Source organism: Hipposideros armiger, unplaced genomic scaffold (assembly GCF_001890085.2).
Source record: "Hipposideros armiger isolate ML-2016 unplaced genomic scaffold, ASM189008v1 scaffold_541, whole genome shotgun sequence".
NCBI lineage: Eukaryota > Metazoa > Chordata > Mammalia > Chiroptera > Hipposideridae > Hipposideros > Hipposideros armiger.
This window is the reverse complement of record NW_017731891.1, coordinates 456,087-473,576: the sequence shown is the minus strand read 5'-3', so window position 1 is coordinate 473,576 and position 17,490 is coordinate 456,087. Positions and strand designations below refer to the sequence as shown.

At 41.3% G+C, this 17,490-nt stretch overlaps 1 protein-coding gene across 1 annotated transcript in view; it reads right to left on the bottom strand.

Annotated features, from left to right (window-relative positions):
* The window catches only part of WDFY2 (WD repeat and FYVE domain containing 2), a 182,287-nt gene extending 169,784 nt beyond the window's left edge, over positions 1-12,503 (bottom strand). Inside the window, exon 1 of the mRNA XM_019668888.1 lies at positions 12,132-12,503. Coding sequence (XP_019524433.1) covers positions 12,132-12,268 — 137 coding nt within the window. The 5' untranslated portion in view covers positions 12,269-12,503. The remainder of the gene's footprint in view (positions 1-12,131) is intronic.
* Between the last annotated feature and the right edge of the window lie 4,987 nt (positions 12,504-17,490).

Here is a 17,490-nt window from a genome sequence, read left to right as displayed (position 1 = left end):
ATCATTCAAACTGGAGTAAAATACTAGCTTCATAAAATCATCTTGAGGATTCAATAAGAAAAGGCACATGAAAGGCTTAGCACAGTGCCTAGCACACGGCATGGACTCAGTAAACATTAATATCCTTGAGGTTTTTCTGCCTCCTCCCTGTAGGATGCATACTGTGTCCACATGTGCTTAATGGTCTGGTTTTATGTCATTTTCTGAATATCTTTGTTAAATGTATAATTAAATCTTATATATATATATATATATATATATATATATATATATTTTAATCAGGAAAAAAAATCTCTTACTTTACCATGTGTTTTGATTTGGAGTTTAGAAAATATGGTTACCATATGCACTCTCCTCACTCATGCAGAAATTTGTCACATAATAATGGCTTCTGCTAAGCCAACATTCATAGTGAAATACCTACCCATTCCTTGCTTTATATTTACTACAAGAAAATAGCAGTCAATATGTGAAATCTGCAAATGAGGAGAAAATGGTTATTTGAACATGTCAAGTGCTATATGAGCAGATTTCAAGGAAAACAGGGCAATGGAAGTCATGAGGAAAGTGGGAGTCAGTGTTCATTATTCTGCTGCTACTAGAGCAATAACCAACAACAGGCCAAGCTATATACAAGGGCACGCGTGCATCTCATGCCTGCGCCACCCAGCAGTGGGCACATGCTGGATTGTTGACCTTCATCTGTTTTTTTTGAGGCTCTCCCCCGCCCCGCCCCCATCCACAGGCTAAACAGTGATTGCCATATTCCCGCAACATGACCCCACTTCTGGCCACAATCCCAGAGTGGACAGCTGACCTTGGCTGGATCAGTAAGTCCCTTCCCAAGGAATTCTGGAACTGGGACTGGGAGCCTGACATCAATCTCTCCTTATCCATCTAGAACTATAACATAACAGGTAAAATTCAGAAGCAGCTGGCAGCCATGTTCTGCCATGTGGACTAAGTAAGAAATACAGGAAGCCCGTGTGAGCAAGAGGGAAGAATGAAGCAGACAGGGAAACCCATGAGCAGCAGGGAGAGGGAACGTAGGCCCAAACGTATCCCTGTCCTTGGATTCTGCAAGACACTTGAGCCTCCTCCAGGAAACACTTGAGCCTCCTCCAGGAAACACCAGAGCTGGTTTCTGTTCACAGTACCAAAGAAAACTAAGAGACTCCACCGCAACTAGTTTACAGAGTGCCCCCTTCCTCACTGTGAACACACAGCACAAACTCCATTGCTCCGATTTTGCCTATTATATTCCAAGTCCTGAGCTAGAGGCCTTAAGAAACACAGTGATGAGGAGATCACAGCATAAGATAAACAAAAAATGTCAATGCATGTGAACAAGTGTTTTAATAAATACATGAAAAGTGTGCTGAGGGAATGCCTCTATCAGGAGATCAGGAGGAGGAGGAAGAGGCCACATGCAAGCACTGCTAATTCCAGAATAGTTTTACAAGTAAAAGTTTGCAGCAGCTAAAGCAAAACTGGCCACAGAGACCCATTATCCGGGCACCCGTCACAGCATGTGCAAATCTTATTAGACTTGCTTTGGCAAAATCTTAAGACCCATAAGTGGGAAGGGGCTTAGTTTTTCTTGGTACAGTATACAGCCTTCTGATTTTTGCATAGGCATGTACTATCACCTTAAAAATAAGCATAATTATTTTTTAAATGTAACTATAAGTATCACTTTTTCCTGCTATTTTGCATTCTAATATTCAGAAGTTCAGCTATGGTGTGGATTAATTAGTCCCCATGGAAAATGAACTACCAAATAACTAACCTTTTTAAACCTTAAAACCTTGTTTCTTTTGTACTATGTTTATTTAATATACAAATTATGGGCACTCTACTAGTTAAATTACATTTCAAATAACTAAAATATTTTGACATTTTGTTCCATTCTCTCTGCAAATACATCCAGTATTTGTCACAAGCTTTAACCTCAGTTTTCCATATATATAAGCATGGAATTTATGTAAAATCCAGATTTCTAAATCTTGGCTACTATTTCAAACTTCTAAAAGCATGTGTATAGACAAAATCTGTCCAAAGGGGGCTTTACTCCACTAGCTGCTGGTTTATAATGCCCAGGATTTCAGCTGAACACAGCTTAGTTAGACTTTTATTCTTACCTTAATGGATTCCCCATGGAAGACCCAGAATATACAGCCCTGCCCTCCAAGAGACCAGTGGGGACAATGGACACACCATTATAGGACAAGATGGCAAATGGAGGGAGAGAAAAAGCCACACACCTCTCCCTGACCAATGGCTCCAAAAGGGTAAGTTTGAGAAGTGGCAGTAAAAAGACGACAGAGTTACCACACCCTTATATATCTAGAGAAGAAATAAAGAGGCTTAAAACTATATGAAAGCAAATAAACAAAAATGCAACAGCCCACATTTGTGTGTCCAAGGTAGATTCTTAAAACAATCAAGCTTAAATGGAACCATAGCAACAGAAAACGCTTACCTACATAAAGGCATGATGGTATCATAAACAAAAAATAAAATTTGGGGCTGGCCGAGTGGCACATTGATTAGGAGTTGGTTTGGGATGCCAGCTCGGGGCAGCGGGGCCCCAGTTTGGATCCCACATGAGGGACAGTGACACTGCGCCCTCTACAGCTAAGATGGTGAACAACAGCTTGACCTGGAGCTGGGCTGCGGTGAGTCACCAGCAATGGCGTCACCGGCGATGGCATAGGCTGCAGTGGGGCTGGCCTGCAGCGGGCGTGACCTTTCAGTGAGCTGCCATGAACTGCTGTGAGCGGCTGTCCAATGGCCGGCGACCAATCTGCCTCACCCAGGAAGAGCACAATGATCACAATACCAACATGGGCCAGTAAAGCAACGTCCTCCACAACTAGACTGAAGAACAAAAGGACAGCAACTTGTCTGTTCCACTTCCCCCAATTCCCCAGTGCTGTTCCCATCCCGCAATTCCCCAATAAAAATCTTTAAAAAAAAAAAAAAAGGAAAATGATGGAAGAAATTTCAATTAGAAAAAATGATGGACGGTTAAACTAAAAAGTAAATGTTTTCTATGTAAAAAATAAAAAGGTAAACAATGGATTATAAGACATATCTGGATATATAACAGACATAGTGTTAATATCCTTACTATTATCTATAGGACACACACACACACACACACACACACACACACACACACACGAAACTGTTTAGAAGAACCAAGAGATTTCAATGGAGAAACGAACAAAGGATAGGAACAGACAATTCACAAAAGGAAAAATAGCAAGTAAACAAGCAAATAAAAAAATATTCACAAGTCGACCAAAAACATACACATTAAACATCAATTAAATGTCACTATTTTATCAAGCAAATTATGAAGAAGAATTTTAAAATAATAAATATCCATGGCTGGTTAGATGTGGCAAAACTAATATTCTCATATGTCACTATAAACATTATAGGTAGCACAAACATTTTGAAGAGCAATATGGCAATCTTCGTATAATTTTTCCTAAAGAAATAATCCAAAAGGCTGGGAGAAAAAAATACCTGTATGCACAACAATGTTCATCACAGCATTTATAAAACTGGAAATAATGTAAATGGCCAACAGTAAGTGATGGATAAATTACTATGTACCCACTAGATTATCAGCACCTTGAGAGCACAATGTCTTCTTGTTCATGAAGGGAGATCCAGGGGCAAGTTCATACAGCACACACATTAAATACACATGAGTAACTACTTAAGGGAAGGAAAAGTATATAGCCACTTAAAATAATGGTTAAGGAGTAGGTAGTTGGTGACATAATTTTAAGTGGGGGCAAGAATATAAAAGTATATGATTATAGTCATATTTTTGAAAGCTGCATTAGAAAAACTGCTAGGAGAGAATATATAAAACACAAAAGTTATTGTGCTGAGAAGTTTATAAGCAATTGTACTTTATAATAGTTATATTATCTTTATTTAAAATGTAAACATACCCCAGAGGGATCACTACTATGATTACTTAAAATATAAGTTGATCCTTAGAAATTGAAAAGATAAAAAATTTAGTAACTAATGGAAAATGCTTAAGAACCCTTGAATAGCTCCATTTATAGGTAAATCTGCCTAGCTAAAAAGAAAAGCATAGTCATACAGAGAGGTGAGCAACTGGCATTCCTAATTTAGATGAGACACATCATTTCTGAGTCCTAACTCAGTAGTAAGTGAACAATCACAAGAACCCAAAACACCTGCTCAATTTGCTGTACTTTTGGTGTTTTCTGAACTCTCTCTGGATCCGGGCTGAAAGGGCTAATAATTCTTATCTTCTGACTTGGGGGCTTCTTGTAAGACAAAGTCAATTACATGATCCCAGCAGGAATTCAGAAAGGCAGGGTGGCCAGGGGTGGGGCAGCCCTGGATGGGGTGACAGTCCCTGAGTTGAACTGTATTTCCACCATATGGAACACCAAAACTACATAGAGAGAGACTGAGGGTACAAAACTTCAACAGTTTATCTAAAGCACTGTATTTCAAACTAGTATTCTCAACCCATTATAGGTCATGAAATCAAATGAATGAGTCACAGCCAGGATTTTATGAAGGCTACAATAGAACAGAAAATATCAGCATGCACGTCTCATTAAAAGGGTACCATTTTATAAAACTTTTGTTTCAGTTATCTATGTGTGTCAAAGTGAGTGAGTCTTGGGTAGCAATACTAAATATAGTTCTTTCTATGATTTGTGGTCAAAAAAGTTTCAAAAGCAATTTTCTAGACAGCCCAGGCCCTGACTTGGTGGCCTTCAAACCACCAAGAGCTAATTTGTTCAGTATTTGAAACTAAAGGATTCGCCCAGAAGTAGGAATGTAGTGAACCAGCTCACCTAGGTATCAGGCAATACAAAACAAACACCTCTTTAATATTTCATCCAGGAATAAATAACCACTGCCATCCCAAGGCTTGGGAAAGCATCACTTTACAGTTGCCTCACCAATTGCGTGCCACTTTTTCCCCTCTGTGCACTTTTCTCCACTTGAAGCTTTATGATGTGGTTGCAAATACTTTTACTTATCTAGTCACTATGTGAGCTGAGCACATCATAGTGCCAGAATCACAGCTAGGAAATCCTATGCCCTCCTTTACCAGATGGAGAAACTGAGGTTTCGAGTGATGAGATGCCCTAGAAAATGCCCAAGGTCAATGCAGAGTACAGCTAAGTCAGGCTCCCAGTCCCAGTTCTTTTCTAAAATCTTTAAATTAAAGGCACACAGAGCACAAAGCAGCACTCCCTGCCAAGAGACAAGAAGATGATTTTTTCTTTTTTGTTCTTATTTGTCAGTTTCTTACACCTCCGAATTAATTTTTACTAATAGCTAAATGAAGCGTTTGGATGAGAAGGCCCCCTGCTCTTTAAAAACAAATAGTTAATGGGACTGCTTATTGAAGTTGCACAAGGAAAAGTTATTTTTTCTGCATTAGGGGATTTCTAGGCTAATTGTGGCACTCTCCTGGAGAGACCTAGTCATATAAAAATGAACGAGTGTTACCTCCTTCTGTTCTGATACTGTGATTGAGAAGAAAGCTTGCCTTGATGGCCGTTTTCTTTTCAAGTAAGTATATACTGTACATAATTTAGTTCAGTGTTATAGATCACTACTTGAAATAGTCTTAAACCTCCATTTACTTATTGATTTCTAAATGCCACTAAGTGTTTTAATTTCCCCCAAACTGTTATTTTTTTAATGACATCACAATTGTTCTCAACAACAAACAGAAACTGTCTCTGTCTCAAAGCCAAATTCAAAGTGAAAACAGAGCCAGGGAAAGATGTTATGCAAGCAGAAAGCAGCATTTCTGTTTTTAAAGTTTTGATTTTGTATTCTTGGTAAAGATCAGCTCTCTGAAGTTTCTTCCGGCTCCTAAAATCTTATGATTTTTACCTTTTTTTTTTTTTTAATCCAAAGTAACTTTAGTAATCCTTGAGGTATATATAAGACAACTGGTCAGGATTTCACAATCTGTGAATCACTCATTCTAGCAGGGTCAGAAATGCCACTCTAATATTTTCCATTGTCTTGTCATATCCAGATGAATGTACCCTGTGATGCAGACCTTTTGAGGTCCTGGCCAGAAGAATCTGGTTTCACTGTGTAAGTTAAGTAGGAAATTCAGAGCCATCAGTTTTGAGATCCCTGGAAGCTAAGTCTCCTCTAGTGAGCCTCCTAAAACAAGCTTTCCCATAGCAATCTTTTCTTAAAAAGTCAGTCTGTATTCTGACCTTTAGAGACATAGAGGCAGCCTGTTTCCAGACAGATTTGCTGCCATGAAGACTGCCTCATATTCTGAATCCAGCATAAAGGTCTAATTTTCATCATATGGGGCAATTCCTATTTGGGGACCTTGAAACCAGCAATTATGACCGCCAAGTGATGAGTCTCAAGTGCACAGTTAAAAGTTTATTAATTTTATGACATTTAAATAGAGACTTGACATACTCAAAAATTAGTTTAGATGGGTTCTAATTCTGTCAACTTTAGAGACCTCACACCATCACTCTGAGAAGTCTTCAACTTTCAGAACTATACACTGTGGGAAAAACTTTAATTTGAATTAAATTTTTTTGATGCAAGTGTTATAAAATGCATGATACGTAAAACTCCAACAGACACTCAACTGAACTGAGCCAAAGTCTAAGTATTAGTGAAACTAATGGTTTCAACCAGAGAACTGAGATACTGCAATTTCACAATGAAAAGAATCAATGGTAAGTGAACCAATAGTATAGGAATTTATAAAATGAAATTTTAAGATCTTTTCAAGAAACAGTCAAATAGTCATGGCCACTTAGAATCATAATAGTTCAGGGTTGGAAAAAAGGGCCTTAAGGTTAAAAAATCAAACTCCTCTCTGGTCCTAGCCCCTTTCCACGCCATCCCCTTTTGCAATGTTACTTACCCAGGCCAAAAGCAAAATGCTAAACTCCCCTCATATTCAATTCAAATATCTTTGCTCTTAGAAACTCACAACCTACTCAGGACCATTCCATCCCAAACAGATGACTGATCAGCCAGTGTTTAATTTCTTTCGATGGACATATATTGCCTATCTCCTTTGTGCTAAGCACTGGAGATCAGGTCACTTTATATGAGCTAAAAATCTGATTCCCTTTTATTCACTGCAGGGGTTCTGTCTGCATTCAGGGTTTACAGAGAGCACAGCTATGTTGCATAAACTGGTCCTGGATAAAGTCAGCATACAAACCAGCAGTTCCCCAGTGTCCCCCTCCCCTACAGCCTCAGGGCTTTTTATCCAGACAAGAACTCCAAATTCTTGCACCCAGAGATTTGTGACTTTTCACTATTATAGTTATTCCCCTGGAGCCACTAATTTTCCAGATTCTTCAGTGTGACCCTCAGAGCTGGGTTCGAAATTCAAACAGACTTGCTGCTGAGTTTATACTCTTAACTGTTGCCACACAGCTGTCCAGCTGTCTCGCTCGTCTCACCCCACCCCACCCCGCGCTTAACCCTAAACTGACCCTTTTGAGGACACTGCTCATACACTTTGTGTCTCCCTGTTTGGTTCCAAAGGATGGCCGGTTAGTCAATGACGGGTAAGATTCCTCGTGGGAGGAACAACCTAAAACAGGCACAGTCGGGTGGAGGCCATTAGGAGAAATCTCGGGGCTGATGGAGGTGGGCATGAGCCTTCACTTGCCCCCCAAAAAGACTGGAGGTTTTCTACCTCTGTAGCTACATTCCTTCCCTCAACCTGCTTGGGAAGTAACCTGATGATGTGATAGTATCTGTCCTCAGCACAACAATCTTATCTTCCTGGGGTCGTTTGCATATAGGGTGTGTGAAGGCAGAGCATTTGTTTTATCCCAGCAGTGGACTCTTGGTAATAGCAGCTTGCAGACATGGGTAATCTGGCTAGAGCAAATTCTCTGGAATGAGACTCACAGACTGTGGAGAGAACAATGCTACTTCCGGGTAGGTGGAGAAATAAAAGCGATGTGTCAGCCGATTAGGGGCTCTTAGTCTACGAGGATGCAGACCTTTGGCCCCACACTCATTTAACTCTTGACTGCTGTTTCTTTTATTTCTTAACCCTTCACCGCCCCTTCTCGTTCTCCCACTGCTCATGTCGTGCGCGGGACGCGACACTTAACCAGTCCATTCTAGTGCCTCTCAACGAATGGGAGTTTTCTCTTCCTCCTCTACCTAGAATATCCTTTCCTCGACTCTCGCTTTTTCACAGGAACTCCTATTCATCCTGCAAGATCATTCCAGAGCAGAGTTTCTTTTCTCTAACCACCACAAACAGAGGCAATTCCTAGGCAACCCCAGAAGACATTATTTGCGCTTGTCTTCATTCAGCCCATCTCCTTATATTGAGATAAAAAAAACAAACAAACAAACAAAAACACTTTTACCCATTGCATGGGTATAAACTACTATTAATGGAAGTACTAGTGGGTACAGACCTAGTAACAGGATTTCCTATAACTCCCTAATGCTACCAAGAGTTACTGAAATTCTCCGTATGAACACTAAGACTACTGACCTGTGTTAAGATATGCCTATAAAGACTTTACAAAGATAAACGTCTGGATGGGGCTAGGTCCTACCTGGAGAGAAGACTCTCCTGGCCTTCAACACTTGGAGAAGAAGCTGCCACTGGACGAGGAAGCCCCTGGTAAGCTGCAAAATAGAGCCAAGATGTCTGTGAGGAAGCTCCTCAGCAAGGAATGTTAAAATGGCGTTCACTCAGAAAAGATAGCCCAGACAGTCCAGAAAGAAGGTGGGAAATGAGGTACCCAAAGTACCAAAGCTGGGCTTGAGCTAGAACCCAGCTACAACCAAAGCAAAGATACTCACATAAGGCTAGTGAGTTCTGGGAACAAGCTCTGTTTTATGGTAGCAACAGAAATCTCTAATTATAAGTCAGATTGTTTTTCTTTCTTATAGTCCCCTATATTTCCTCTCTTGATAACCAGTAAAGTTCCAGCCTTTCTTAACTATGCTAAAATGAACTGAAGGTGAGGGTTTATATCTACTCTTGGGCCTGAAGATTAGAATATCACCAGTCCACCACAGAACCACAGAGTGAAAATGGTAGTCCAAGTGAAAGATTCCTCCTAAGGAAGGTAAAACGTAGGCGACAACTAGACTGTGGAATCCAGTTACTCTTCCCCATCTGAAGATTCTCTTTTCCATTATAAATATTAGCGGTTGTGGTTTTGTTATCTTCTAAAATTTCCTAAAAGGACCTTGTCGTTTTCACCAGTGTCCTTGTAGTGTGCACATGTACTTGAAACACAGGAGAAACTCAAATGTTTATTGAAGGAATGAATGAAATAACGCATGGACTTCCAAAGTTTTAAGGCACTTTAAAGCCTGCCCAATCCACAAGTGTACATTTGTCCACACAGGTTGTCATAAAATTCTTTCAACAAATATCAATTAAAGATTAACAGTTAAGATGCTGGAACAACAAAAACAGATCAGTTACTGATATAAGCACTATGTGCCAAGCATTATGCGAGGCCCCCAAAATACTATTGATACTATAAATAAGATGCATGTAGCACCTTAGGTAACTCATGTTGAAGATAAATGGACAAGTATCTATAATACTGTTTAAAATGGAAAATGTTAAGTGTTTTCAAAGGTACAGTTAAAGGCTATCAGAGGTCAAAGAGGGAAACCAGGGTTTCAAAACAAAGTTAAGAATCAGAGGTCAAAAAGGGAAACCGGGGCTTCAAAACAATTTATGGGACACTGGCATTCAGGAATGGGACATTATCAGTGGCTTAACCTTACAGTTCAGGAATAAAGACTACTAGTTTCTAGTTGAAGCAGTTAACAGAAATGGATTTGTAGGCTTAGATGAAAATCAATATCCCATCTTCATATCTTTATTGACAGGAATTGGTCTCTATTCTTGCTTTTCAAAATCCAATGTCAATTCCTTTTTAATGAAAACCATAATCGAAAATGAGCTCTAAATAACAGTTATTTCCATGTGTGAGTACAGAAACACAGACTTGTGGATTTGAGTAATAATAAAATATATGTAAAGAATAATCCTGAACTTATGGGTAGACCTTATTTATTTAACTCTGTAAAAAAATAAATTCTATTATTTACATTGTAACCTAGGAAAGTAAAAATTAAGCTAATACATAGCTAAACATTGCATTTCTTTTGTCCTATAATCAAATGAAACTTGTCTTTCAGCTTCTTTCAGATATGCTACTTTTAGCTTCTCCAAATACTTTGAAATGCACCCCACTGAAGCTGTTTCCTTCAAGATAAGCACACTGATATGGAAATCAGAAGACTTAGGAGCTAGGCCTGACTCTACCACCAGCAACATGAATTTGGGCAGGTAAACCCTCTGGCCTAAATTTTCTCATTTATAAAATGAAGATTTTAGAGCAAAAAACCTCTAAGAGTCCTCTGAACTCTTTCCAACAAAAACAAAAACATGAAAACCTGCCTCTACTCCCAAACCATCAACCAAAGCAAAAAGTTTCAAAACTAATATTAAAGGAATAAGTTTAACTACCTTTCTCCTTTTATTTGCTTCAATGAACTTATGAATTTCCTACAGCAGTTAGGCTGAGCAGTTTCATCTCTAGTGGTTACAACTGGGAAAAACGATGTCTATCAATATATTCCTTTAAAAACAATTCTGTTACAAAAGACTTTCTAGGTCCAGAAGCAATCTCTTCAATAGAAGTTTGCCTCTATCGAAAAATCATACACTCACAAGACTTCTTTGTGAATTTCAAAAGGTTTCTACATCCACGTATTACATTTCAGGCATGAATTTCTTCTGTTTATTGCACACTGTTTGCCATTGGTGTTATGTTTACAATGTTTTCCATTGGATCTTCATAAGAAATGAATCCGTTTGGCCATTTGTACGAAGTATGACGTAGAAAAGCACATGTCATTAATATACTCATCCTAGTTACACTGAAATACCTATGCTATGAATAGATATATCAGGCAAGTTTCTTGAAGCCACATTGTATGCAAAATCCTGAATTGACTATAAAGACAGAAACGACACTTTGTTGCTTTACCTCTGCCTGAAATGCTAGGCGTCACAGAGAAAAAATATTCTCTACCTCAGAATAATTTGAATTTACATTAGGAAAACCTAACTACTGTTTTAAGGTTAAAGCTCCTTGTCATATATCTCTGCAGTGTTAAATTTTTTAGAATGCTAGTAGATAGTATCAAAGCAACAATTCCAGAAAATACCATAACTACTATATTCAAGCAGCATTCTTATGAAAATTAGCTTCGTCAGCCTAATTTCTGCAAACTAAAGGACATTAAAGCAAAAAACGCTTTTGTTTTTAAAATAAGGAAAAGTATTAAAGGCAGAACAACTGGCTCCACTTCTGCAAATTAAGCAAAAAGAAAGGAAGCAAGCAAAGGGAAGGAACTCAAAAGCTGTTTGCAACAGTGGTCCCTTGCAAGTTCTCGGCGCTTCCCTTTGAGCTCGAAGAGATAAAAAAAATTAAAATAAATTTAAAAAGGAAGGCAAAAGAGAGACGGCATCTCTCCTTTGGACCGAAACCCAAAGTTACTCTTTTCACAACTTGGCAATATTCACTGAATTCAGTGTAAGATGTCCAGGAAATCTGGATTCGATGGGACTGTCTGGGAGAAGAGAGTGGCATTTGCTTTCTCAGTTTGGAGCCCTAAGAACTGTACCAGAGTACTCAAAAACCCTCTTATTTTCGCAGACGCGGCTCGGAGCATCCTCCCCACGTACACACCTGCAGGGCCGGGCGGCCCCTCCCTCTCCCCCTCCCGCCCTCAGGGCTGGACCACGAACCAGGGTGGCCGGCATAGCATTAGTCCATGGGCCTCCCTGGCGCGGGCCGGCGTCACCCGGCTCCGGGGGAGCCTAGAGCGCACGCCTCTATAGGAGCTCCGCTTCCCCGACTCACGCACCCGCGGCAGCGCACAGCCCGACAGCCGCACCACCAGGATGCGTATTATAATAAAAACTTAAGGGAGCTTGTCTACACTTGCGCCGACGTGGAGGCACAGTCCCTGATGCGGGTTCGAGGATCGCCGGCCCGTCCCGCCCCTCCTCGCGACCAAGAGGCAGCGGTCTGTACCTGTCCTCCGAGACGCTGATGACGCCCTCCTCCTTGGGAACGATCACGGCCATATTCACCACCTCCTGGGACCCCTCGACCCGCTGCAGCAGAATTGGCTTGCGGGTCAGCGGCGTGGGCTGGATCTCCGCCGCCATCGGAGGAGGGGGCGCGCCCGGGGCGCCGCTGCCAACCGCGCAGTGGAGCTGGGTTGAGGAGACCGCTCAGGGACAGGCAAGAGCTGAAAAAAGGACTCTGGTTGGACCGAGCGGGAAGCCAGGGACCCGCGATCATAGCCTGGCTGCCGCCCCCGGGAACGACTCAGCGCTCCCGGCTTAGTGCACCGAAACCGCCACCACCGGCGCTACAACCCCGCGCCACCACCAGCGGAGGGGGCGGAGAGCCGGGGGGGGCGGAGCCGCTAAGGGGCGGGGCCTGCCGCAGGAGGTGGCCGCTGGTCGGCGCGAGGGCGGCGGCACTTCCGGAAGAGTGATGGAGGAGGGGGAACCTAAAAAAAGAGGCGGGGCGTTGACGGCCCAATGCGCTTGCGTCTGCCCACTTACCCAGTTCCGCTCGGCCCCTCCGCAATTCCCAACCTTTGCAGCACCTCCCCTAGGGCGCATGCGCCTTCTATGTTCTGCGGTCTCCTACTTCCACACCCAGTATTTAGTCCCCACCCTCTTTAATCTCCCGTGAACGCGCGTGTCCACAGCCCTAGGAAGGCGCTTGCAGAGGCGCCGCCCCTTCCAAAATCCTTGACAAGAGGGCGGAGGGTTGAGGCGGGGAAAAGCACGCCCGGGCGAGGCCGGAAAGAGAAGCGAGCCGGAAGGAAAGAAGCTGAGCTAGTTGACTAGCTGGGACGTAACTGAGCATGCGCACAGGTTACCTGTCCGGAACGGCCTTAACAATGAAATGAGGTGGGAGACTGCTTACCTCTCCCAGCATGCACCAGGCCCAGGCCCCCGAGTAACACCCCATGGGCTCCTGGGAGTTGTAGTTTCTCAGAGCTTTTTCTCCCTTGTCCTGGAATGACCTATCGCCCACTTCTTTGCGCTCCAATCGTTGGAAGCTCTGCAGCTTTCCGGCCCATTGGATGAGTAGCGGCCAGTACTGACCTCTAAGGCAGGGAACTGAGGGGCAGCCCCTGACTGAGCAGACAGTCGCTGTGCCATTGGTTCAGACCGCTGTCCGTACTAGTGGAGCTCCAAGGGTAGGGAAACAAGAGACTCTCTCATACAAGTGTTTTTGAGGGAGTTTAGAAATCATCTGTAGTGTCAAACCTCCCCGTTTTCTTAGATGGCTAATTTACCAAAGTAACATAAGCTTACTTTAGCTCCCAGTTAGGACTATAGGGGCTATAGCACCCTCACACTTGAACCCAGGCCTCCCTGCTCCTGGTCCTAACTTCTTTCCATTCCCCAGCAATCCAAACTGTCTAGCTTGCTCCAGAGACAATGGAGAGTTATTGTGATTATTGAATGAATGTTAGGTGCCTGGTGCGGGCCTGGCATGTGGTGTCCTTCATTACATGATAACCCCATCTAAGAGTTAACAAGTCAGCTGAGAAGTGGTCATGGTCTTTGTGGTGTGATTGGGCTGACAAGGGCTCTAGAGCGCAGAAAAATAACATGCCAGATCTGGGCAAAGAATGGGACAGGCCTTGCGGGAATGCATTTCAAAGGCAGATTTTTGGCAGCCAAGGCAGTGTGCTGCACAGGGCCTGTCTCAAAATACAGTGCAGCTCTTTGCCACCTCCCATTTTTGCAGAAATTCTGTAAGACCCCTGTAAGGAAGATAGAGATATTTTCCAGCTTTGGGTTCTAGAGCAAGGCATTCTACCTCTCTAAGCCTCAGGCTCTCCATCTATTAAGTGGAGGATAATAGCACCTACCATGGGTGGTTGTTGTGAGGCTTACAAATGACACATTTTAAGTGCCTTCATGCACAATAGGTCCTTTAAGGTTTCAGGGATTAAGATGTGGACATATTTGGGGGCCATTTTTTTTCAGCCTACCACAATGGTTTTAAGTGCCATCTGCATACTCTTGACTCCCATATTCTTATCTCTAACCCTGACCTCTCTCCTGAACTCCGGATTCATATATCTAATGCTACATCACTTTGTCACTTAATTGTTTAATAGATGTTCCAAATTCCAAAAGAGTATCTTCAAATCTACTGCATCATTCACCCAGTTGTTCAAAACTAATTTCATAGGAGTTGTCCTTGATTCTCCTCTTTTCCTCACAAGCCATATCCAAACTATTAACAACTCCTATCAGCTCCACCTCCAAAGTATATCTTAAATGTTCTCAGTTGTTTCATTTCTCCCCCAGTCCAAGTCATCCTAATCTCTGGCCTCTACTACCACAGTAGCTAACTCCTTCCCTTGCTCCTCCTCTTTGAACCCTTTCCCCCCAAATTTATACAATTCATTTTTATCACAATAGCCAGAGGGTTTTGTTTTAAAATATAAACCAGATCAGTTACTCCTCTCCTTAAAACTTATCCGTGGTTTACCATTGTACCTGGGATAAAATGCCCCTCCAACCTCACCTCTCCTGCTCAGTACTCTCCAAGCCCTGACTTGGAAATTACCCAGAAACACCAACCTTCTTCCTGCTGATGGCCTTTGCACCGGCTGTGTTCACTTCCTGGCTACTTTCTTCTCCCCACTCATGCTTCTGCTCCAATGTTAGCTCCTTAAAGAGTCTTTAAAGTACCCCCACTTCTTCATAACACTGTCATATCACCCTCTTTTGCTTTCCTCACAGTAATTAATTCTGCCTAAAATAATCTTGTTTGTTTCTTACCTATTTCTTAATAGTGCTCTTCTAGAGGAGAGATCCCAGCAAAGAAAGGACATTGTCTGCCTGTTCATTATTCTATTTCTGTCCCCTAGAATAGTACCAGCATGTGAGGAGGCATACTGTATGTGATAAATGAACAAATAAATTAATTAATTAATTAATAGAAAAAGAGGCAGGTCCAGATATGTTTAACTCTATTCCATTAGAACATAATGGAAAGACTGGAATCTGTACCTTGCCCTAAATCCTGGGATGGAGTGATCCTCGGGAGAATACAAACAACAGGCAGATGATGATACCAAGGTGCGTATCGAAGAGCAAGCAATTTCAGAAAACATATAACTACCAGAAGCCCAGGTTGAGAACTCCTGCCTGCCCTAGGAAATTAAGAGACCGTGCCGCCTCACCCTCCCACCCACAAGAAAGGGCATTTTGGTGGGGATCAAAGACAGAAAGGAGTAGCTTGTTAGAAACGTGTCAAACTCCATTTTTCATATATTAAAGAATTTGAAGAATTTCCGTATAAGGTTAAATATTTCAAAGAGTCTCAGTTCTGGTAGCTCATAAATATTAACGCTTATTATAAATATTTTTATGCTTGAGGAGCTTTTATTGATTCACCTGTAATACTACCTGAAACAAATATACATATAAATTTAAATTTTAAAATTTAGTTAATATAATAAAGCTCTAGCAGGATTCAGGATTAATTCTATTTCTATATTTTATTTTGTAAGTGTAAGGGCTAAGAAACCTCATTTACATAAATAGATGGAGCTTTATTATATCAATACCTCCTAATTCTTTGAACTCTTTCTGAGTTACATGTCAAAAATCACATAATCAGGAGAAAAGTTTTGCAAATCATATATCTGATAAGGGACTTGTAACTAGAATATATAAATAATTCTTACAACTCAATAATAAAAAGACAAATAGCCCAGTTTTTTAAATTGGCCAAGAATCTGAATAGATATTTCTCTAAAGAAGACATACAAATGGCCAATAAGCACATGAAAAGATGCTCAACATCATTAGCCATCAAAGAAATGCAAACCAAAACCACAATGGCATACCACTTCACAGCTACTAGGAAAGCAATAATAATAATAATAATAATAATAATAATAATAATGCTGATAATGAAAATGTTGGCAAAGATGTGGAGAACTTGGAGCCCCTTGTACACTGCTGGTGGGAATATAAAATGGTGCGGCCTCCTAGAAAACAGTCTGGCATTGCCTCAAAAGGTTAAACATAAAGTTACCATATGGCCCAGTAATTCCACTCCAAGAGAAAGGAAAACTTAGGTCTACACACTTAGATCTGTGAGTGTTCATAGCAGCATTACTTATAGTAGCCAAAAAATGGAAATGATCCAAATGCCCATCAACTGATAAATGAATAAAATGTAAAACAGCAGTGCCCCTTTATCCATAGTTTTGCTTTTCAAGATTTCAGTCACCCTCAGTCATGCGGTCTGAAATTATTAAAATTATTAAATTATTAAAATTCCAAAGAGAACAATTCATAAGTTTTAAATCGTGCACCATTCTGAGTAGGGTGATGAAATCTCATGCTATCTTGCTCCGTCTTGCCCAGGACATGAATCGTCCCTTTGTCCAGCATGTCCATGCTGTGTACACTCCCCACCCATTAGTCATTTAGTAACTGTCTCGGTGATCACATCAGCTGTCCTGGTATGGCAGTGCTTGTGTTCAAGTAACCCTTATTTTACTTAATAGCTAACCCAAAGTGCAAGAATAGTAATACTGTGATGCCAAGTAGAAGCCGTAAAGTGTTTCCTTAAAGTAAAAAAGTAAGTACAGTAAAATAAGGTAGTTTGAGAGATAGAGAGACCACATTCACATAACTTTTATTAAGTATACAAGGTGTGATCAAACAATACGATGAATATTTAAATTAAAAAAACTTTGACGGTAAAAGACATATTGCCATTAATCCCCCTCAAAACACTCCCCCTCGCTTCAAACACACTTATCCCACCCAACGTTTTTGCCACTTTCTGAAGCAGTTCTGGAAATCCTTTTTCGTGAGTGTCTTTAGTTGCGCTGTCATGGCTACCTCGATGGCCTGAATCATTTTAACTTTGGGGAAGAACCAGAAGTCACTCAGTGCCAGATCTGGTGAATAAGGTAGATGAGGACATACTGTTATGTTTTTATTTGACAGAAATTGCCATAACAGAACCAATGTGTGACACGGAGCATTGTCATGATGGAGGATGAAACTGTTTGCCCATTTCATGTTAATGCATTATTCATGATCCATGCTTTAGTGCACACTTTAAAACACACCATCTCTCAACTGTAGCTCACACCCAGCTGACTGCACAGAACAAGGTGAAACTTGTCACACATTGTTACTAAGGTTCAACAGGCCGGGCAGCTTCCCATATTAAAGATGCCTGCCTTTCTGATAGATGGCACTTGGCAGCAGCATTCACTGTATTTTGTGATCTCATCAGGAAGACTCCCTATCACACATCGCTTCTGGCACGGCAATTTCTGTCAGATAAAAACATTATGGTGTGTCTTCATCCACCTTAT